The sequence below is a fragment of the Clarias gariepinus genome, chromosome 23 (genome assembly GCF_024256425.1).
Source record: "Clarias gariepinus isolate MV-2021 ecotype Netherlands chromosome 23, CGAR_prim_01v2, whole genome shotgun sequence".
Lineage (NCBI taxonomy): Eukaryota > Metazoa > Chordata > Actinopteri > Siluriformes > Clariidae > Clarias > Clarias gariepinus.
In genome coordinates, this window is record NC_071122.1 from 15,473,969 (window position 1) to 15,497,854 (window position 23,886).

General features: G+C 40.7%; 1 protein-coding gene across 4 annotated transcripts in view; it reads left to right on the forward strand.

Annotated features, from left to right (window-relative positions):
• Positions 1–23,886, forward strand: part of iqsec1b (IQ motif and Sec7 domain ArfGEF 1b) — a 219,573-nt gene that overhangs the window by 168,751 nt on the left and 26,936 nt on the right. Inside the window, exon 1 of one of the 4 annotated variants that reach the window (XM_053483872.1) lies at positions 18,859–19,391. The exons of the other annotated variants lie outside the window; for them this stretch is intronic. Coding sequence (XP_053339847.1) covers positions 19,321–19,391 — 71 coding nt within the window. The 5' untranslated portion in view covers positions 18,859–19,320. Of the gene's footprint in view, positions 1–18,858; positions 19,392–23,886 lie in introns of those variants that run through there. 4 annotated transcript variants of the gene reach the window in all.

Sequence of the window (23,886 nt, forward strand, 5' to 3'; positions counted from 1 at the left end):
CAGAGGGCATTCGAACACACGGACACACTCTCTGAAAGTATTTAAAAGAGATTTAGAGGGAAACATCGAGGAGGGGAAGCGAGACAAGGGGAGGGGCTGAAGTCTCCGAGTCATGAGAATAGAGGGAGGAAGGGAAGGAGGAGCGGACTTAACACAGCACCTACGTCACTCTAGGTGAAGCTTACAGAGCTGCCGGTTGGATTGCAAGCAGCTCCTCTGTTTTTGGTTATGGTCACAGCTAAGCCTGTCTGTCCTGCCCCCCATTCCCCCCTCCCATCTCTGTCTGTCTGTCTGTCTGTCTCCTGCTGAAGAAGGATATTCTGCGCAGAACGGTTTATCTCGTGGTTCCTACACCTCACATGGTGTTCATAGAAGCCGGTGTGAGCATGACATGTGAGGTAGGTATTTAAAGTGTGTGTTTGTTTGTGCATGTGTATGTGTTGTGACTCTGCAGCAAGCAGGCAACTAGCGGATCGCGAGTACTGCAGCAGGCATCCAGCGCTTACCGTCTCTCTCGCTTCCTCTCTGTTACTGTCTGATGTCATCCTGATGCAGAGCAGGTAGACAGCAGTCTGCTTACTAAGCTAAAGAACTTTCTGAGGATATGCAGCTGAACCAGTCTGTGTATCATTATCCTTTCTCCTCTCTTAAGAGTACTGTCTTGGGGCGAAATTCCCCTGCACGCTGAATGCAGTTTATAGCAGTGGAGTATTTTTGAACCACATTTTTCTTTCCATTAATATCTCTGCCTAACTTGTCTTTCGGGTCAGTTTCTAGAGCGTCCTTGTGTCCTTGTATAATGTGTTTTGCATTCTGGCTGATGAGAAGGGCTCCTCTGGTGGGTCAGTGCTGCTGATTTGGCTTCCTTGGTGTGTCCTTGTGTGGTGGGATTTTCGGTCAGTGGACGATTATACGGCAGTAAGCTGCTTGCTAGTGGTTAATGCAGGAGTAATCAAATCCTCAGTGTTTATGCATCTCGAGAGCCACTTGTGTTACTGTTTTCAGCAGCCTCGCTCCTGCTGGGGATGGCTCAACATTACCGTCAAAGTTTTATGGTGTGCGGTCTACTTGGTGTTCTGCTAATATGTGAGTACGCGTTGCTCCAAGGTGGTACCCACTTTCTGTGCTTGTGTTCCTCAGAAGCTCATGTTGCATGACCGGGAATTTAATATGACCCAATCCGCCCTGCATATTACAGGTTTCTATTTTGGATAATGAGGAACTTATCATTCCTTCCACCACATACTTTTAAGTCATTTCTTGCTTATTCTTATTCCATGCACACTGTGTGTGTGTGTGTGTGTGTGTGTGTGTGTGTGTGTTCGGTCGAGGGGCAGTCTCAGGCACACATTCCCCAAGTCATCTGACCTGGCATGACTCATCACAGATATTTTAGGGCAGTCTTAGTTTACTCACCCATAGGACCACATTGTCCAGCCTTACCAGTCTCTCACTTAATTTTTTATTTATTTTTTTGCTATGTAAAGGAAAAAATAAAGTGGCTCTGTTAATGCAAAAACGAATGAGACTCAGGGGTTGAGACAGGGTGGCTGGTTTGAGGGCAAATTTGTGGTTAGCCAAAGCTTATGATGCAGATCGCTGTACTGTATGTGTTTGTCAATATACCAGACTGTGCGCAAAAGCTTTCCACAGTGCTGCTTAGGATTATTAGAAATTATGCTTAAAGTTAAGGAACATACACAATGTGATAGCAGTCATTATACATGATGATCTGAATATCAATATTTATTGTCTGGGATAGAATTCTATCTGATATCATATAATACACAGATATTGACGTTAGATTAGCTAACTTGGTTAACCTGATGGGACTAAAGGGATTCCACGAGGGGTGATATAGAACATAACAGATTCCTTAATATATGCATCACTGACAAGGTGATCTAAGAACCTTTCTGTCGTATGCCAGCATGGGTATAAGTAGGTTGGTACGATCCAGAGTACTGGAAAGAGGGGAGAGCAGCTGCCTGCCAAAACCTACATTCAAACCTAGTCAGGGAAGCACCTTCAGCAAGAAAAAACAGCAGGTAACAATAATTCCTCCATGTCACTAGGGCGCTCCACATTAAGGCTACTACTACCTCTCAGTCAGGATGGCCGAAGACTACATGTATCACATGTCTCCTCCGAACGACGTGACGCCAAACAAACTTCAACCTTCAGACAACTTTCGAACTACTCGCTCAGACACTGCGTTGGGGGCGGCGTAACACACTCGGAGGACAGCGCTGTCCGCTCCTTCTGGTTGCATGAGCTCACAGACGCCCCTGATTGGCTGTAGAGCCGTGATTAATTTGGAAGCACTAAGCACCTCTCTCCTCTTAGAGAGCTCGGCCAATCAGCTCTTTCTAGACATCCGGCTGCGAGAGGTTACAGCATCACCCGGGAATCGAACTCGCGATCTCCGGATGGTTTATTCTCCTGACCTTTTGTTGCATAGTTCGGAATTACTTCCACCTTTATTATTTACACTAACTGTGAGTCGCCAGCTCCACCGGTCACGGTTGGCATTAGTCTCTTGATATTAAATGATCCTTGTCGAACAAAAGCAGTATCACAGTCGAGTTTGTACTGCTGTGCTGAATATATGCTGCGATATCTTCGGTACTCAGCCTGGGCCCTCGTGCCTATGGCAGTAAAACAGCACGACCTTGAGTGTGATGTTGCTTAAGTATTCTTTATTAAATTGGGGATTGGTGCTGGATTGGAGGTAATAATGCTGGTGGATATTGAGACCAGTTTGACTATTAATTTTCTACAAACACGCTCAGCAAATGGCAATTTAAACTCATGGAGTCTTATATTGAGTCTTATATTATTAAACTGTAAGGTAGAGCTAGAGTTCAGTAGAGAAAACACCATATGTAGTTTTTTGCAGTATAATAAATGTCGAATCAGCTCAGTGGTATTTAACGTTAAATTACATTTATAAGCACTGCAAATAGCATTGGTTTTAGCAGCATTTTAAATAATGTTCTGTGTGTATACAAAATCTTTCTGATATATGAACACATTTAATTCTCCAGTCACACATTTGAAGCATCAAGAGATCTTTATGTATCTGTATATACATATACAGCACAAGAAAAAAAAACCTACTGTATGTATATGGCATAAGCTGCTGTTGTGTTTGTGTAATTGGTTAATAGGCAGGTAATGTTATAATGTGAAGCTAATTAAAATGATGTCGCGCTTGGTGTAATGCAGTGTCCCTAACAAAGGCAGTTCAGAACCTAACAGAGCCAGTCTGTAAGAAGATCGTATCCATTGCCAATTCATTTGGCTTCTCAAGGCAGAAAACAGATACTGAGTGTTTTTACTCGTAGAGATGACTTCAGGAGACTTTTGGTGAATTTAAATGAGCTTGTGCTTGCTTGAGCTGAGATAAGGAGACACTGCAGCACTGTCCCGTAGTTAGTATTCTGGTCAGTGGTCTGAGTCAGTGGTTTGGAAACGTAGCATTAGGATTCAGAAAGACAGGGTTGTCTTCTTAAATCTGCTGAGTCATTCGGACAAGGAAATATCCAGAGAAGGACAGAACTCGGTCAGACCTTCAGCTCAATCTCAGAGTTAGGGACAGAAAGTAAGAAGGACATAGGAAATGCATGTTTTTGTGATATACAGTACAGCGGTTCCTCTGCATATTAATTTAAGCCATCATGGAGGCGAGTTCTTAAGACGTAATTTTGTATTGCGAAACGCATTTTCTCATAGGAAATAATGTAAATGCAGCCAAACAAAAGTATTAACAATTTCACTATTAACACTAAGATTATATATTTGAAATACAAAAACAATCAAGGCATTTAAAAAAGATATGTCAATAAGGTACGTATAAATAAATAGATGTTAAACTTTTCTTCCCTTTTCTTCTTGCTACCGTCCTTGCTTATATACTTGGGACCCATGGTGCTATGTCTTCACTAAATCTTGCACAAAATGCAAAGAAAAAAATAAGTAATGTAAACTTGCTTAGTTTTCCACTGACGCAAACAAGTTTTAAACAGCCTCCGGACGTACATGCAACTTAGCCGGCCCTCGGTTCGGTTCGGTTCGGTTGCACGAAGATTCTTAAGGCATGGCGACTCTTTGCCGAGGTACCACCTGTATGACTAGATTACTATGGTTTAATGGTGTTTTTTTGTTGGTGTGAGCTATTTTTGTCCCATGCTTTTATCGTTATGATGTCTTCAGTGAAGCCTCTTTATTTATGCCATAAACCCACTCATCAACCCAATCATACTCTATCCAAGCCGGAATGGCAAACTATCTGCTCTTTCTGGCCCCTGCAAGCCTGAGACATTTGGATGATAACGGTGATCGCAGGGAGTGATCAGCAGTCATACTGTGTGTTAGGTGGCTGGAAGTTCAATATAACAGCAGAGGTATTTAAGTTGATATGGAGTCCAGTTTCACTATTGAAGGCTCAGGTACAAAACGGTTTGTAAAAAATTCAGTCCTGAACTATTGAGCGACTGCAGTCACAATTTATCAGAGTCCGAGACCATCTTGATGTTCAAGTGGAACCGTCCACATGCATCCCAAGCAGACCATATGGGGGAGGGGCCTCCATGCAATGAGATTTTAAACCAGAAGCGTGACGCCAACATGAGTCAGACAGGACGATTTAAACAATCTATTGTTTTAGCCTGTACTATTTGTTAGAGTAAACTAAACTTGACAGTGTAACACAGACCTAAAGTAGTGAGACAGGTCCAAAAGCTCTCTCTATACATAAAGCATTAGAGTGAGCTATGCTTGTAACGGAGTACACAGATACTTGGCCGGGAAGACTAGACAATACGAACGCTTAAATATAACTGAACTGAGCTAATGGATTGTGTTGTAGAATTGATGCCGTTGCACTAGGGATGTAACTAAATATGGTATTTGGATTGGACAGATAATCCGGCTTAACAGATATGGATACAGTATGAAAACAGTAGGCAGATTATTCAGGACTTTACATACAACATTATACATAGAAAGCTTTAAATTGGGTTAAAATCTGTGTATCGTACCCTTTTGGCAAATAAAGTAACTATACACGTGTTCTAGCATTTGGAACAGAGCAGCGATTGCAGAATTGGTCAATAATAATGCAAAGAATACCAACATTCCTCAAAAGTTCGTAATGTTAAAATTTGATGCGTTTGTGATAAAAACAAGGATGATTGGTGCTTGTTTGGGTTTGATCCGCAGAGCAGCAGTCACCACCCTGTCGTCTTTCAGCAGAATGCTGAGTGAAGTCGTGTGTGTGTGTGTGTGTGTGTGTGTGTGTGTGTGTGTGTGTGTCCTTGGCCACTGTTGCACATCTTCCTGGAACTGTACTGATGTAATGATATGAAGAAAGACTGTAGTTTAATGTGCCTGTGCCTCATTTAAAGGTTACAAAAACAGCTTCATAAAACCAAATTCCAGATATATTCATTCATTCATTCACTCATTTGTTTATCGAATTAGTTATTTATCTGTCTATTTAATTAATTCACCTATTTGGGTATCTTTCATACTTTGAAACAGATTATTTTCCAAACATCACTATCTGATCTAAAGGGGTGCAACAATCCAATGTTGATATTGGATATCAGCCCCTACTGTATATTGCCTAAATAGCTTGGTTTGGGATTGGGATTGGTTATCGGATAAAGGCGGTGATCTATGGGTCCCATCTATTTACTGCAGTTTGCAGCGTATTGACTCACAACAATAACATAAAAGTTACATCTCGACTTTTAATCCCAATATACCTGTACAGGTATTCCATATGATTTATTAGGACCCAAGCACGATGATATCGCACGATGATGTCATAGCTATTGCATCATCGTCATTGCTATGATAGTGCTGGTGTCTGAAAGTGCCAGTGTCATTGTGTGTCAAGGGCCTTTTCTTTTTTTTCCGCATCTGGGACATTTTTTTTTATTTTTTTTTTATCATGCTCAAAGAAAAAACGAAAATCAGCATGTCATAATGTTATTAGTATGTCTCCTTTAAAAGGTTGTGTGGTTCACCCGGGAGGCGATGGCATAGGGAGCTTGGCCCTGCTCATCATTGCTTGCAACTAATATTTATAGCTGATAAAGTTCATGTATATACGTGTGGATAGACAAAAGGTGTGTGTGGTTTGATTAATTTTGTTATGTTTCACTTGGCTCCAAGTGGCGCAGTGGTAAAGTGCTCGCCCTATCATCCGGAGATCGCGAGTTCGATTCCCGGGTGATGCTGTAACCTCTCGCAGCCGGAGGTCTAGAGAGAGCTGATTGGCCGAGCTCTGCTAGAGGGGAGGGATGAGAGGTACTTAGTGCTCCCACATTAATCACGGCTCTACAGCCAGTCAGGGGCGTCTCACGCAAGCGAAAGGAGCGGATAGCGTCCTCCGAGTGTGTTATACCACCCTCAAAGGGTGCGTGAGCAATCTGTCTGAAAAGATTCGGTTCGAAGGAAACAATGTGGGATGCCCCCTAGTGACGGGGAGTAATTGGATACAACTAAATTAGGGAAACAATTGATTAATTAATGTTTTCACTTGGTATCACACTCATTCATTTATTCTCTATACCGCCTATCCCGTACCAGGCCCACTTGATAACTTAGTATCAGTATTGGTTAAAATTCCAGTATGTGCATGGAACAAGTGTAATCCCATGCTTGATAAAGGTTCACTGTGGCTTGTGTGTGCTTGAATGTACTCAACGTGACAGAAACATGCTGGAAATCATTACCAGCTTGTAAAAATTCCTAATCTCACACACACACACACACACAGTCTGTATTTTCCAACCACTACCAAATCGTGTTCATCTAATCTACACTGACAAGCTGACAGTACTCCAGTTCACGCAATGGCAAAGAGCATTACAGAATGAGATGGATGACCTTCAGCGCGTCACACTTTAAATGTCACAGTCTTCAAACAGGGCTGATTTTTTTACATTTTTTTTATTTTTTTCCCTTTTAAATCTCCTGTGCATGTTGAAATTGCAAGCACGTTCCAACCAGCATTACAGTACATTCCTGTCTTTTCTTTTATAATCCTGTATAAAAACAAATACATTTATTTGAAACTACTGTACATAAATGACCATGTAGTGTCTTTTTTTCAGACTCGAGTACTGCTAAGCCAGTAACGTGCCTAATCAAAATATTGCTATTCTCATCTTACAGTCTGTAATTAGCTTGTTCTTTTAGCATGACTTGCTTTTTAATAGTACCAGGTGGTGTTCACGTTTTTAATTTGTTATTTTTTTACTCCCGGAAAGCGTTCAAACTGCGTTTTATTATCAACGTTTTACACGCGGATGGTCAGGAAATGAACTTCTTTGGTTACCACGTCTTTGTAGCGTATGGTACTTGACCTACATATGTTGGCACTTTTGTAAATGGCACGGAATAAGAGCGTCTCCCAAATGCCCAAATGTACGATTTACCTGGGAATCCTCAAGGCAATGCGTATTTTTCTCAGGGATTAAAACACTGATCTTTAAACACAAGGAAATTACAGTGTTTTGTTTAACTGATCTGTGCCTATGTTTTTATCTTGGTTCAGTTTTGTGAGTCACATGGTTTTCCTAATCTCACCAAAATCTCTTAACTCTGCATTTCTTACAAAATCTGAAATGTATTCAGCTTTCTGCGGGTGTTTTCCCCGGCTGACTTTGCTACAAAAATAAATCAGAATAAAGAGAAATTACTCCCAGGGTTAACCCTTAGTTTACCTTTCCGCAACTATTAGATGAATTCTTTGTGGGGATTGGTGGCTCAGTGGTAGGTTTCTCGCCTGCCATGAAGAAGGCCCTGGTTCAATTCTCATCCAATGCCCAAACCCCAGCCAATGGATGCAGTGCTGGTCTCAAGCCCAGATAAAATGGGAGTGTTGCACCAGGAAGGGCATAACCTGTGCCAAGCTGTGTGTGCGGATGGGATGGTCCGCTGTGGCAACCCCTGCCCAAAAGTCTAACAACTAGATTTATTCTTTCTTTTCTACCTACTGTAGAAAGATTGTCTAATTTTCTATAATCCATTTCTAGAGGAGACAGAAGTGAACAATGACACATTCTCTAAAGCGATCCCTCGTAGAGTATCCAGACCTTTAAATGCTTCTGCGCAAATAAAGAGACAGTGTTTATGCAGTTGTTGTGTTGATGCACTTTAGTAGAAGGGTTCTTGACATTAAAACAACACATTAAACGTCTGCTTCAACTAAACTGTTATGTGTTACATGTGTGTGTGCTGGAATGCTCAGATTACACGTCGGCTCCACTCACTGCCCCTTGTAAATGTTAAAGCTGATGACTCCCTTATGTGCCGCTCAAATAATGTTTACAAATACCATTATGGCTGGTTCTTATGAGCAAATTGCTTTAACATTTGTGGAAAAAACATGGGTGGTGCTTGTTAGAGATTTTCATTGGATGTTGCATAGCATCACTTTGTTTATACTGATTAATGGCGATGCAGACAGAGATGTTAGGTACTGTAGAGTCAACCCCAGCATGATTGGCACCCTTCAGGAAAATGAAGCGCTTAACCAAATGTGCAAGTCTAATGCTTTTATTGTCAAACTGATCTTTGGAACTAAATAAATTAAAATCTTCAGTAACAAAAATGTCCATAATAAAGCGCACACCAATCCAAATTTCAGTACTTACTGTAGTTGAGTCTCCACTAATGAGAAAGACGGCACTTGGATTGTTTTAGTATTATTTAAAATGTTAAAGACTGTTTGAAAAGAGATCTTGGACCGCTCTTCCATGCAGAACATTTTCATCTTATTGAGATCCTTATTGAGAGGCCCTGGACCACTGGTACTAAAACAACCCCAAAGCATCAAAGATCCACCACTGTAATTTACTCTGTTATCTGGTGTCAGCTGTGGCTTTTATTATTTTTATATAGATAAATGGTCTTTTTTTTTTTTTGTCTTATCTGACCAAAACACTGGATTTCAGTTGTAAGTCTAATGTTGCTTAGGAAAGTTCGGACACTGGGATTTGTACACTATCTTGGTCAAAAGTCGGGTGTCTTTTGTTAAACTTGTTTAAAAACCTTATGTTTATGGTTCATTGTTCAGTTTGAACCAATAAATATTCAACTAAACTTTCCAGTTTTAATATAATACCATGCTTTGCAATCTTCTTTATTAGGTCCTGAAAAGGACTTTTCTTGTAGCAACAGGCTTTTTTTCTAATTTGAGTTGAGTGCTTTTTGGTTTTATCCATTTTAAAGGATAGACAAAAGTATTTTCCCTCATTTTTATACCCCAGTAAAACAGGAAAAGGTAATTGACCACAATAAAGTCCCTAGACACTATCAAGGAAGATTTTTTTCCCCCAAAGACATTTTTATTTTTATTTTTATTTTTGCTTTTATGTACCAGTTTTAAATTTACTTTGGAAGCTTACATCATCACCGTGCCAAAGTAGTCCATGCCTGCTGGGTAACTGTCATCCAAAAGTCAGCCAATATTTATGCTTTACTGAATATGTAACCAAAGTCAACGCAGAAGCGCATTTTGCTATTAAAACCTGGTCGTCCTTTGTCTTTTTTTTTTCCATAAACTGTAGGATTAAAGCTTGCCAAGGAAGGGTATAGTGACCTCCCCCAAAAAATTGTTGTAGAAAATTTTGCATGCACAAGGAACAATAATTTGGCAAATTGAGCGAAAGGCACTCAATCTCGTTTTGCAGTGAAACCAATCAGTTGTTTATGGGAAGTACATTTTTCATTAAAAAAAAAAAGATTGAAGCATCTTGACATTATAGAACCCCAATTTATACTTCATTTTCTATCTCCACACAATTATTTCCAATGTTTCTGGAACACGATCTTGCATAACAATGGTGAGTTTGACATTGGATTTCCATAATGCATTATTTTTATACATGCAGCAGCGGTGAAACAACAATGCAATGATTCCAATTGAAATTCATGAGCTGAACCTTAGATACAAATAGTCATTACTCTCCATTGCACTGACCTTGGAATTCCAATTCCTCCTGTCAGTCAAACTTGGGAGGAATAAGATTTAATGTTCAGCATTTGTCTCCTGGCAGCTTGTACTTGGCATTGTTTGTCTCTCGATCTACTCTATTATAATCTCAAGTCAACAACAGATTTATTGGCAGGATTTAAAAGAATGGACAAACGTATACAGTACAGCCTGTTTTGTTTGGGGATATAAAAAAAAAAACTTGTAATAAAATCAGTCCTTCAATTAATAAAGGATGTTTAAACATACTTTCCATATATAAGGTCTGTATACTACTGGCCACAGGTTTTACGGCGGATGGCCTTCCTGACGGATGGGCTTTGGATGGGAATTGAACCCGGGCGAGAAATCTACCACTGAGCCCCCAATGGCTTTAAATGAGTCAAGGTATATTCTGGCCAATTTAAGAAGTATCTAGTCCCTCTTTTTTTTTCTATTTCTTAGTAAAGTAAAGTACAGAAAAATTAAAACCATAAAATGGGTCAGGGGTAGCTCAGTGGTTAAGGCATTGGCCTACGGTTCGAAAGATCCCAGGTTCAAACCCCACAACCACCAAGTTGCCACTGTTGGGCCCTTAAGCAAGGCCCTTAACCCTCAACTGCTCAGATGTGTAATGGAAAAAAAAAAAAAAAAAAAAGTAAGTCGCTCTGGATAAGAGCATCTGCCAAATGCCTAAATGTTAATGTAAATAAAAAATACAAAGCTATTAGCAAGCCTCTGTGTAAGGTTAAGAAGTCCTGGCTCTTACGGTATGATTGACTAGAAGAATTTAGTCTCATCTACAGTATGATTGGTTAGACTAGAATATGACTCAATTTGTTGTGCTTTCATCCCACTTTTAGCACAGTATTTAGCTGATTCTCATCCCTGTGCCTGTCGGGTTTCCTCCCACAGGCCAAAGACATGCAAATTAGATTGATTGGTATTCCCAAATTGCTTGTTGTTGTGTACAGGCAACAGAGGTTCCTATATTAGATAGATGGATGGATGGACAATTAAATAATTTATAAATAATTATGATTTTCGAAATAATAAAAAGCAACTGAAAAACTGTTAGTAAGTGTGTGTGCGAATAAGAAATCTCTCCTTCTGAGTTAGGATTGGTTACATTGTCTACTATTGGTTTGAATCCTAGGAACATGGAAGAAGAATTTAATTCATGTTTTTCAGCACAGTTTTCAAGACACCAAAGTATGAGTCCCTCAGGGTTTTGAAACTTTTATGAGATCTTGCCAAAGTTTTACTGGAGAACTTTTTCATATTGAAAACCACATGTGCGTGTAAACTATAACAACTGATCTTCTGTCTGGAATTGTTCCAGAGTGAATGAACTTATAACTTGAAAACCTAAGACATGATTATGAAACGCTGTTGTCTGGTCTCTGAGCCAGTGGTCCAATGAAAATGATTATAATTATACTGTACACAACAGAGAATGATTAATCAAGCAGGAGGAAGTTTGGACTCCCTTCCTTGCTTATGAAAAGTCAAACTGATATCTCATCAATTTTCAAGGACTTATGTGATCAAGAGGGCGATGTAATTTATTACCACTATATATGGAAATCTAATTGTCTGGGGTTTTTTTTTTTTTTTTTTTTTGGAGGTTTAAATATTACTGTGATTGCAGAGAGCCAGTCAGTGCAGTGGTATTTTCCAAGTCATAGGTCATAATGATGCAGCGACAGCCTATTTCCATGCGTCATTATAAAACCACAACCGATTTTTAGATTCTATCTGCTTTCTACAATTAGCCCAAAATCACCAAAGGAAGTTAGCTGAGGTACAGTCTCCACTCCCTTCCTGTAACACACACACACACACACACACACACACACTTGCACAGGGCATTCTGTCTTTGGCATTGCTTTAAAAAAAAAAAAAATCCCCAGAGCAGTCCGGGCAGCAGAAAGGTAGCTGTTATACAGCGTGCCAAGACAAACTGTGCCCTCAATTGGCAAGGTGTACATGGGCTTGGCTTCATACAACAGCCATATTATGTGTGCTCAGTGTGAGCCTTGCCATAGGGCAAGGGGCTGAGGAGAGGAGGGGCAGGGGCAAAACAGTATCCAGGGAGAGACCTGAGCATCATGCACACTCGCTTTAGGTGCCAGTATACACCGCTGTATAAACGCTGCTTTTGGACTTCATAAGATTTCATCATTTCAGTGGTAGGTTCCCGGCTCATTTTATACTCTCATCTGTTTATATAGCTTGTCTATTCTGAATTGTATTGCTTATTTCAAAGATTTTCCTACCTATTCAATTTGCTGCTGCCTCAGAGAGCCCTGAGAGAGGATGTGGGATCTCTTGAGTTATAGCTTCTGTGATTAGTTTACGTTTGACTTTGCTCGTTTCAGCTCAGCTGCCTTTTTCCGTGTGTTGATTTGTGTTATGTCGGGTAGTCCCAGTTATGAATCAGAAGCAGCAATATAACATCAATGACTAACTTCAGCTACGGCAACTAAAGTGATATTTTTTCCTGTCTCTTCCCCATGAGTGAACTTAAATGGAACTACACAGTGGTAGCATCATTTTTAGAGCAAAACCATGCACTTCATTAATGCTATGCAGCTGAAATACACATTACATAATGGGTCTTTTTGTATCTCGAATTCCCTCTGCATGTCAGAAAGCTGCCAGCTGCGAATGAGACACTGCCGAAACCACACCCTGTTACCAGGTCCCGCTACTGATATAAAGGACGGGGACGATGCGTTTTTTAATTTATTTCTACACGTATATTGTATACAATACAATAGACCCCGATTTGACTGTCAAAAATGATCCAATAGTAATTTTTGCCCCAATTCGTTAATTGGACCCCATTAACAGAGCACAAATTTCAGTTTTTTTGCATTGTGGATGGTTTACAAGAAGATATTGACATTTTCTTTTTTCGTCTTTGTCGAATCATGTGTTGTCAATACTAGCACGTGAGAAATACTTTTTTTGGTTTGTTTGTTTGTTTGTTTGTTTGTTTTTGACTCATTGCCCTTAATACAAAGATAGTTTGAGAAAAGGTTTGGTTCGTCATCTCTGTATATTTTTTTTGTTTGTTCCTCCTGTGCACATCAGGTGGCGTATTTTGAGATTCCTATAGCAGGGGTATTTTTCTCTGGGTAAGGTTGCCAACCCGACACCCAACCTTCTTCATTTCTCATTGGTTTTTTGGGACAGTGAAGTGATTTTGCATAGGGATAAGGGCCCAGCAGTGGCAACCGGGTGTTTCTGGGGCTTAAACCTGCCTACTAGTTTTCCCATATCTGTTTAAGCAGGTACAAAATATAACAATTTGTAGCGTTTATTAAGATTATATTAGAGATACACATTTAGCATCAAGATTTTTTAAATTTATTTATTTAAATACGAATGCTTAAATCAACAGATGAACGCAAACCCGTGAGTGGCAAATAAGCAGCGTACACTAAATATATTCATTCATATCTATAGAACTACCCATCTGTTTTAATTAGGTTCTTGATCCGCCTGTACGAAAGAGATTTTCTGTGCCATTTGCCCAAATCTCACGTTTTCAAAGCACCTGGTTTGAGACTAATGTTTCTCACCAGGATTCTGCACATCCTTCTCTCTCTTCTCGGCTTCCAATCCTTTTTCTCCGTCCATCTGTCTTTAAAACGTGGCAACCTTTTGCCTCTTCCACCCTGCTGCAAAACTCTGTTGAGACAGCTAAACGGTGAATGGCTGCAGCGTGCACAGTCCCTGTCGGCTTGGAAGAAACTTGGGCACATCCATGTCTTTCTGTTTAGACTGGATGTCAGGGGTCACTTTGTGCAGGGGAGACCATGTGGGGACTATAAACGACAGTGTGTGTTCACTAGCACTAACTCATCCATGCTGGAGCTGTCACATCGCTGCTGCGCTCCTTTCAAGTGCTTGCGGCCAAGACCTGTGAGATAAATATAAAGGAGGTGTAGATAAACAAGCCTCATTTCCACTCGTGTTCTTAACAAATTACTGAATTAATCAGAGCAGGTTATAGAACATAAATGCTTCCACACTCGTTATTTGCCTCTGTTGTTGCCCGACATATGTTTCCTTCACTAGAAAAAGTTCTTTGGCTTTGTGGTTTCTTGAATGTTCCCCGAAGACCCAACAAGGCCAAGGCTTCTGCAGTAGCTCTTGGAAAGTTAACACGTCATGGTCAAGTTAAAATGCTGAGTAGCATTCAGCAACGGCTTTGACGTCTCCGAGGGGCTCGGAAGATAAGTTTCCAGACTTCCTGTCTTTTTCAGTAATGAGATACAGCACATGCAGTTCCAGGCTGTCAGATGATGGAAGCAAACTGGAAGGAGACACTGAAATATCTCGTATCTGAACAAAGATGAGTGTCGGGTTCCTTGTTGGACTGGATTGACATGAACTGGACTGGAGTACAGTAATTGGCCAAGTCGTTCCCTGCCCTCCCGCTTTGAGCTAATCCAGTATGTTGGTTTGACTGTCGGTATCTGATGAGCCCCTGTGGTGGTGTTTATGCTCTTGGTCGTCAATGCCCTGTTTCAGACACAGCCACTGTCAGTACTTGCTGCTGAGCTGCTAAACAGGAGCTTTGGAGATTTACAGCCTGAGCTGAGCAAGAATGAGTTGGCCTCTTATCTGACATGTTTACAAAGTACTGCTTCTTCTGCTTTCTATAAATTATTCTACAAGCCTATTGACCGAAGAGGAAGGGTACTAACACTGAATAATTCTTAATTCTCTTTTTGATTGTCTGATGGTTGGTATATAGTTAATAGACCCTGTCTAATGGCTTTCTTAACAGAGCATGACAAACGTTTTTTAAACCCATTTCAGATGATCATTACATTATTGTATCTGCGCCCTTGCTAAGCAATGGAGAAGGCAGCAGGTTGTTTAAAATATGTAAAAACCATCTGTCTATCAATGTCATTTTGAGAAATATTGGCACTCTTCTAAGAGCTTTCGTCGGCTTATCAGACCCCCAGATGAGTGACAAAACACAGTAGCTTTACAAAAAAGACCTGTTGGTTCAGGCCTGAAACACAAGCTTGGGTACTTTATACGTATTCTAAGTATAAAGTCATTGAGGAACCAGGGAACACTAGTGTCAAGTCAAGATACCACAACTTAATAAGTGGTATCTACCATTCATCCATCTAGGAACCTCTGTAGTTCAAATTGGGGCCATGGAGGCCAATGGTGACCATTGTATTCCCATTTACCACCTGGTAGAATCTCCAGTTAACATTCACACACTACAGGCAATTTGGGAACACATGTCTTTGGATTGTGGGAGGGAATCAGAGTACCTGGAGGAAACCCTCCAAGCAACATGCAAACTCTATGCACACAGAACCAGAGGTGGGAATCGAACCCGGACACTGGAGGTGCAAGGGTGACAGTTCTAACCACTACGCCACCGTGCTGCCACTTGTATCTAGATTATTGTGCTACAGTGCACAACAGTAGAGCTTGCATGTAACAGGTGCTTAACATTTAACATCTCATTTTGCATGTGAATGAGAGTCTTTGGGGCAAGATCTTGCGTATTAAGAAACACCCTTTATGACTTCATAAAACTGGCAGCGGCTTTTTTTATGCACTGTTTATGATGTTTTGCGTTTCTGAATGAAAATTGTGTTTGCGGAGAGTATTGCTAGGATTAATTAGACTTTTAATTATTTCAGCACTGACTGTTAAATGCACAAAACCTGGAAGAGCGGGGTGCACTTAGTGAACGATAGCACTATCTAACACTCATTACATTACTGGGTAGTACGTGTTATTTCCTAATTGCTTTTGATGTAAAAGTATAGAAAATGGCCATTATCCCCTTTAAAAGCTTTTGTGATCTGGATAGTGACATTAAGAAATTAATCTTTGTACTTTAATCTACGTACATCCGTTCTAAATAAAACAACATGGCCTTCCATCATGTTTTAATTATACGGTACATTGCTTGGTAGCAGCGTCCGGTATGCTGAGATGTGCCTTGTAGGTTTCACACATTTTAGCAGATGCTGTCACAGAGTACTGTTACACTCTTGTCGTGATGAACTGGCCACATGCGAAGCAGAATGTATCTGGAGAATGCTTGCAGCTTCTTGATGCCATCTCTGGTAAATTCAGAGGTGTCTGAGTGTTCACTTAGGCGGCTAGAACTAAACTGATCAGCATCTGGCACATAACACTATCCATCCATTGGCGGCTTGGAAGTGCATTACGGTCGTTTCTGTGTCTTCCGCATACTCTGTAAACAATCGCATTGACTGGCTCTGGTGAATAACATGTATGGCCACGCCCACTTTCAGGGCAAAATTTTTCCGTACCCAGGCCACAAAAGCAAGGTTTGAATAGAAAAACAGGCTTTTTCCATAAGCAGTTGGAAATATCATATTCTGCCCAACAACAAGAAAGAGTTAAGTAATCAGTTGCATGCTGTAATATTAAACTGAGAGCCTCTTTATTAATTAGACTGTATGCAGCAGGCCTAAATATGCCAACATGAGTGATGTGGAAGCCTGTGTGATCACCCCAAAAAAAATCAGGTTTACTATAAACGCACTTTAGTGCCTGAGAATGGTAATTACCATAATTTCTGCTCTTCGTAGCTGTTATTGTTTTGTAGTCCTTCAGATTGCACTTTCGTTACCATCTGCATTATTGGCTTCAACCTTAGGAATAAAATGAAAGCAAATGGGTTATTGTTTCAATCATCATAAGATTTATTCCTTTGCTGTAGTTCAGTGCTGCTATTTTATCATCGCTACTAAAATTAGAGATTAAGACTTGGCATGATCTCAAGAGCATTTCGGGGGGCGAGGGTGGGGTGTGTGTTTGTGTGTGTGTGTGTGGGGGGGGGGGGGTTTCGGGGTGCTCAATGTTTTAGCTTATGTTGAAGCTTCCTAGCCATTTGAAAATTTTCAACATAAGCTGAAACATGTGCTGAACTTGCTCTTACTCTTGAGAGCTCCAGTCGAGATTGGAAAGCAGAATGCCGAGAGATTGGTACTGAAATGACAGCAGACACATTGGCACCAACATCTCCCCCGGGTCTATGGCATGCCGCGTTCTGTCTCTCTGTCCAGGCAACACTGTCAGATCGAAAGATGTAGTAAATGACAGCTGCTGCGATTGCAAGGTTGAAAGTAAGAGGCGTTGCCCTCTCTCTCTCTCAAAAAAAAACTAAAAAAAACAGGTGTCCGGAAGATATCAGTAGAACGAGAGGGATAGGAACTCTGTCCTACTTTGTCCTTCACTGGGGAACAGATGAGTGTCTGACAGATGGAGATTTTAGAAACCTTGGAGAGAGACAGATTTTAATCAACTTTGGAGCATTTCCATATCTTAGTGAGGAGGGATGTAAAGTTTTGTAAAAGGAAGAACAAAGAACTTTCTGTTAATATAGACTAAGTAAATTACTCAAGATCTATGAATGACTCAAGAATATGATATACACAGCTTTAAACAGAGCGACATGTTATGGAGCGCTTATGCAAAACCTTCAGCATTAAAAGATTGAGATGATGACTCGCATCGAGTAAAAGAATTCACATACAGAGGAATCTTCTCTCCTGCCTGCCCACACATTCAGTCTTGGTTTGGCAAAACACATAAATGTGTTCAACATACCCTCATTATTAACCCACACACCCTGTAACGTTTAGTCTGAATGCATCTGTTTGGAATTGCCGGAGTTTTATTGATTCTGTAAAAGAATCGCAACAATTAATCTGATTTTCTTTGACCGCTCAGGTTGATTTAATTTCTTCTGTTTTTTAGCTAATAAATCGGAAAGATAATAGGTAGATTCCTTCCGTTCCCAACCCTTTCCTCATGTCCAGAATGAGCGGATGTGTACAAAATAGACCGAACCCACAAATGTAACCGTCTCAGTTGACCATCTTGTCACTCCGATGTGTTTTCTCATCTTAGACTTCAGGGAGTATGAGATCTGGACAAAAGGCTTCGCCCTTGGGAGTGACTGAAAAAGTCCAGTAATTACAGCCACACATCACCTCTCCCAGTTACTGCCTCCACATACAGCTGGATGCTGCCGGAGCCTCGGCTGCCATTATGCCTTTTTCTAACTTTGATCGGTCGAGTCTCAGTAGACCTCCTGAGGGGTACATTGTTCTAATTTCCCCATTAAAGATTGATTCTTTGTTTCATCCCAGAACTATGCGTTTCTCACCGCGTGGTGGGTGATAGCATCTGGACTCCCCTCCTGCAACACCCATTGTTTAGATGATGTCAGCAGGAGGAAACGTGTAAACCCGCTTTATGTAAGGAAATGGGAGGAGGGAAGACGTACTGTAGGGCCGCAGATTATAGCGATGTTATTCAAGGTCTTGGTTATAAATATGGCGGGTGTGTTTTTAGCTTTTTTGCTCCGCGAACCAACTTAGCCCTGCCTTCCTGAAGCTTCAAAGTCACAGTGAGCATTTAAAAGTTTTCTTTAATATGTATACACTATTGTAATTGACTGTTTATTTAAAAGAAGGTCCAATTGTAAGGTCTCAGAAGTCCGGAGTCAGGTAGAGCACGGTTTTGCGTCGGTTCTATAGTGCAACGATTGCTCTCGAGTGTGACATACAGTATGGCCCTTTAAGAGAACCCATTCATGTAAACTGTGGCGTGAGGGGTGAATAGTGACGGCCATGTTTGGCTGCATCTCTCCAGCGGGCCCTGCCGTCTGGAGCACGTCTGTCACACATGCAGGGCTCAAATTACTGCCAAGACTCGCTCTGGCCCCTAGGAACAGCAGCTGAAGCCTTCAAGAGAGATACAGAGAAGATTGAAAGATAGAGAGGGAGGGATAAAGGCTTCCTCCACTTCTTAACTTCTCTAACAGCCTGAATCCATCCTGCAATCTGGCTATTATTAGCCCCACTTCCTCTTCTGGTCCAAAGGGGCTTCCCACTCTTTAAGCCATCATCTCTTTTAAGTTTTTGCACTCTGCTTGTACTAGTCTGCAGATGACAAACTACTGTACCATCACTCTTGTATACAGACTGGGCTGTACAGGACCAAGCTAAACACTCCTCTTGGGCTAGACTCATTTATATTCCTGCCATCTAATTAGACTGCTGGACGAAAGAATTCCCTCCCCTTTTAGCCACATTCACTGGCACGCACACGGTTCTACCCCCTCCTCGCTGTCCACAGAGCAAGAGAAGAAAACCAGGGATTTAGTGACCATGGAGTTCACAGAAGCTGGATGAAGAGTGTAAGACTTTGCTTATGACAAATAGGATTTGCTTGTCAAGGAGATGGACAGCCATGGGTCGAAGCGATGCTGCTATTTGTAGGGATCGGAAAGCAACATGTGGTGTTTGCAGTGTGCGTCTGACAGAAGCCAGTCTCTGCTGGAGCTGGAACTGGAGCCGAACAGCTGGTAAGCTTTTAGCGTGTATGTTCGGGGGGGGGTGTACGTTACTCTGGGTAAGGGGGCTCGTATATAATGTACAGTACAGTACCTAATGTGCATGTATTAAAAAAACAGAAAGTGCGATAGGAAAGTTGTTTTCTTTGAAAGGTTGGATGCTTGACAGTTTGCTTCTCCTTGATACCCATTTTATGTTTAATTATAAGGTAGTTTTAACCTCTGTGCCCTGTAAACATATGCTTTACTGGCATGCCAAATAGGTTTTGGTGGAGTATTTTAGTATTAACAACCTCCATCCCATGTAAAATTCCAATGAATGTTGAGACAAACAAGAAAAGTTATATTGTAGTCGTTGGTTGCATTGCAGTCGTTGGCGTCTTATGAATTTAATGAAGTCATGAAAAGCATCGATATGTAATAGTTTTTCCGTGCGAATTCTCAAATTTGCATAAGACCATATTGGTGTTTACGTAACACTACAATTTCATCTTTCCTGGAGTTGCTTACTCTTTAATCGTATTTAAACTGCTTCTCTGTCATTATCGCAAATTACAGGAAAATCCCACAGATTCAGAGTTTATCACATTGGACCTGTCGTGTGTAACCTTTATGGGGTGGGGGGTTGGGGAGAGTTGGTTAGTAATTATCGTAAGACACCGTGTTTGGGGTTCATAGTCGTGACTAGCGCTTTGTTTAGTTCTCAGCAAAATGCACTTGGAGCTAAATGCAGGTTAAGCTTGGCCATGCTGCTGAAAGGCTTTATTTGAACTCTGTTAGCTTTCAGACTGTGGCAGAGGATTTCAGAGGCATTCAGCCTGCATGCTATGCTTTTCACTGGGCTGCAGCTCTTCCTGTCATACCCTCACGCTGACTAGTAAGAATACACCATGCACAACAGCTAATGAGAAGGAGTGTCATGGAATTTTCTCATATGGGACTTGTGGGATGTGGACACTTTAATTTCCCTCCACCACGTCTTGCACCAACAAAGTCTGCCTACTGTTTTGACCTCTAATCTCCAGCATGGTAGAATTACTATTGTTGTGCATGCCCACACATACACACCCCACGCTTATTTATTCCTCCATTAAAGAGCTGCTGATACATGTTTTGACATGGTAAAAACAGTCATTTGCCAAAAGAATTAAATCCTTGAGTACCGATTTTTGCATAGAGAACATAGAGTAAGGGTCCGCCTTATTTCACTACAGTAGCTAGGTGTCTGATGTAGGCTGATGAATTCACACTCTGTAACATTAGATCTGGCAGGCCAGCCACATCCTGCATGATAGTGTGACCAGATAGCCTGTTTAAAGACAAAAATGAGATGTCAGCCAGTTCATTGGGCAAAAGCACAAGTTATTTTTTGTCATTTTCTAAAAGCTCACACAAATGTGTGAAAATTCAGATAAACAAAGAAAAACCATCAAGAAACCAATTACATATGTTTCGGAATCAGAAGACCAACCAGCCTCAGAGAACCTTCTTCTGGTAATAATTCTGTTATTACAGACTGTTAAGATTCAAGATAACGTTTAATTTTTTTTTTAAGAAATTAAATGCAGATTAGGCTAATTGGCGTCCCCAGATTACCTGTTGTGCATGAGTGTGTGAGTGTGTGTATGTGCGCACTGTGATGGATTGGCACTCCAGCCAGGGTGTATCCCTGTCCTAAGTCTCCAGGCCGATCGCGACCCTGAATACAGGATAAAGGTGTATAGATGATGAGTGAGAGTGAGTGAGTGACTAAAATTTTGAAATTAATTTGCCTCAGAATACGAAGCATTTTCAGCGTAAGAGCGACCTGGCCACTCGCGCATACTGTACTTACGCCCGTGCATACTTCCGGCACTGTGAAAGTTTTTCCAACTATGGAAAGCTAAACAAAGCGAATTTACTTTTGTGTGTGTGTGTGTGTGTGTGTGTGTGTGTGTGTGTGTGTGTGTGTGTGTGTGCGCAAGATTTAGAAAGAAATAGCACCATGGGTCCCAAGAAAGTTAGCAAGGAGCACAGCAAGCAGAAAAAAACGGAGCCACTTTCAGTTTCGTTTTAAAAGTAGCCGGTGCCAAGAGGAATCATAAATTAAGTGAGGTTTAAAGTCTATTTGTTTTGTATTTTACTTCATTTATGTGTCTTATTGAAATGTTTTGATTGGTTTTATATATATAAAACACATATATACATATTTAAACTACATATATATAAATATACATACACACACACACACACATTAACGGAAAGACTGTTTTATCAAAAAAATAAGTGCAGGCTGACACAGAGAGGGAGAGAGAAAATTGATCTTTAACCTCTCTAACGAGACTTTCTTTGGCTTTACATGCGCGCACGTGTGTTATATATGTTATAATCAGAGTGTTATAGTAAACAGTACACGCGTGCACGGATGTTGATTATATCAGTAAGAGACGTGCACTAAGACGCAGCAGGGGAGACGATTACCCACAATTCCGCAGCGCAAGAGAGAAAAAAAAACGTTGGCTCAGTTGTGATCACGTGATGCACGTCATCAAAACTAGAAGTGCATGCGTGATACATGATACTCGGTACTCTGTACCAAGACTTATTCGTCAAAATGTTTTAAAAAAAATTTACCGTCCTGCGGAACACTCACAAACTGTGTTACTCGCAATCCGAGGTTCAACTGTATACTACTTTGCATTTTTATTAAAGCAGACTGAATACACGAGACTAAACAGTTATAAGAAGCCACTAGAAGGTAATTTTGAAGGCTTGTTTATGGTAGTGCTATTAGTGTTGGGTGAATATTTTGACACCGTTTGACAGCGATGGTGGAACAACAAGAGTCTCCACAGTGAATTCATCTTAAATATCGGTCGCCCCAATATTTTATGGCTTCTTTAGACAAGTTCTGGACATACCCATAGGTCAGGCTATCAGAAAACTATGAGTAACATCCCCTTTTCGACTTTTTGTATGCCTTACTCCATATTAAGCCTCTCCTTTCCTATTGAAACTTTGTAGTCTGTTTACATTTTTATTGAAATGCAAAGCTTCAATGGAAAATCCCAGTTTATACGCATCCCAGTTTGGACAAAGACAAACATTTTTGGGTCAGACTGTGAAAAAAGACTGTGAAAACCTTCTACAGCCAGTGTTTGATTTTCTCCAGATCATCTCAGAATGTGACGCCAGAGACCTGGGTTGCATATAAGGCTTTCAAATTTAAATGTTGCTGGAAAAGATGGTTTCAACTATTTCCTTCGAGCAATCAGTGGGCACAATCTAGAACTAGGTCTCAATGTCCTTGGTGTAAATTTTAAACAGGATTCAAAATAGACCACCACCACCATAGGTTCCCGCCAACCAGGGTTGACGGTGCTTATAATTTGTTCCCACTTTTTATAAATGACTGCAGCTCACTGCACTGACACAGAAGTTTCTTTGAAAAGTTCTTTAAAACACGCCAGGTGTCAAAAAGATAGCCAGCATTAGAATAGATGTCATAAAGCCTTTTCTCAATTGCCAATGCCTGTCATTCATCAAAGCCAATTGTTAAAGATTTTCTTTTGGAAGAAATGAGAAGATCTTTTTAATTCAGTTTTCTTCATGTGATGGCTCCCTCACCTTCATTGCTTTGCATCAACTGAATATCAGTGACCATGATGGACGTCAGCTCTAATGTACTGTACAGTACGAACCAGATTCGACCCAATGGCCTCGACTGCCCGCATGGCCATCATCTCCTAAGACCAAAGGTTGATCTTAAGATTGAATTTAAGCGAGCTTGCATGTTTGTTTTAAAATATCTGAACAATTTGAATTTGGATGCTTCTTTAATGTCTGAAAAGGGTTTTCCATGATGTACCATATCTACAAACCTAAAAGTTCTTTATCAAAGTAGTCCCTGCAGGTGGACTTCCAGGGTGAGGCTGGCAGTGCCATGCACATGACTGCATGAATTACAGTTTATTTTCAGTGGAACTTTGTCCCTATAACCCTCTTCACCCCATTGATATCCACAGAAATACACTCTGGTCAGTGGCATCAGGACAAAACCTGTCGCAAACATACAGTAACATTTGACCTCCTTATTGACCGGTCCTACAGGGATTTTTCAAATCTAGGTCCTTGACTTCAGGTGATTTCTTATTCCGATGAAGACGTTAAGGCTGATGGCCAGGAGATGTTGGAATTGCTTCTTTTCTAATTGACTGGATGGCTCGATCATCTATTTTTTTTTCGCTGTATTCCCCAAACCAAACAGAACAGTTGTCACTATTATGATGATTCTTTTTTACTCTGTCCATGATCGGATTGGTATGTGATTGATTGTTGTAACTGTTTCTGTTGAAGTTTAAGTATCTTGAGTTATTATAAACTCGACAACTAGACTTTCATCTAGGGATGAGGGTAAGGGGTAGAGTTTTCTCAGATACATTACAGCTGCTAGTATATTCACCCTAAGACATGTCATATTAGTATATATATATATATTATCTCTTCTATGAAATGTACAGTATATTTA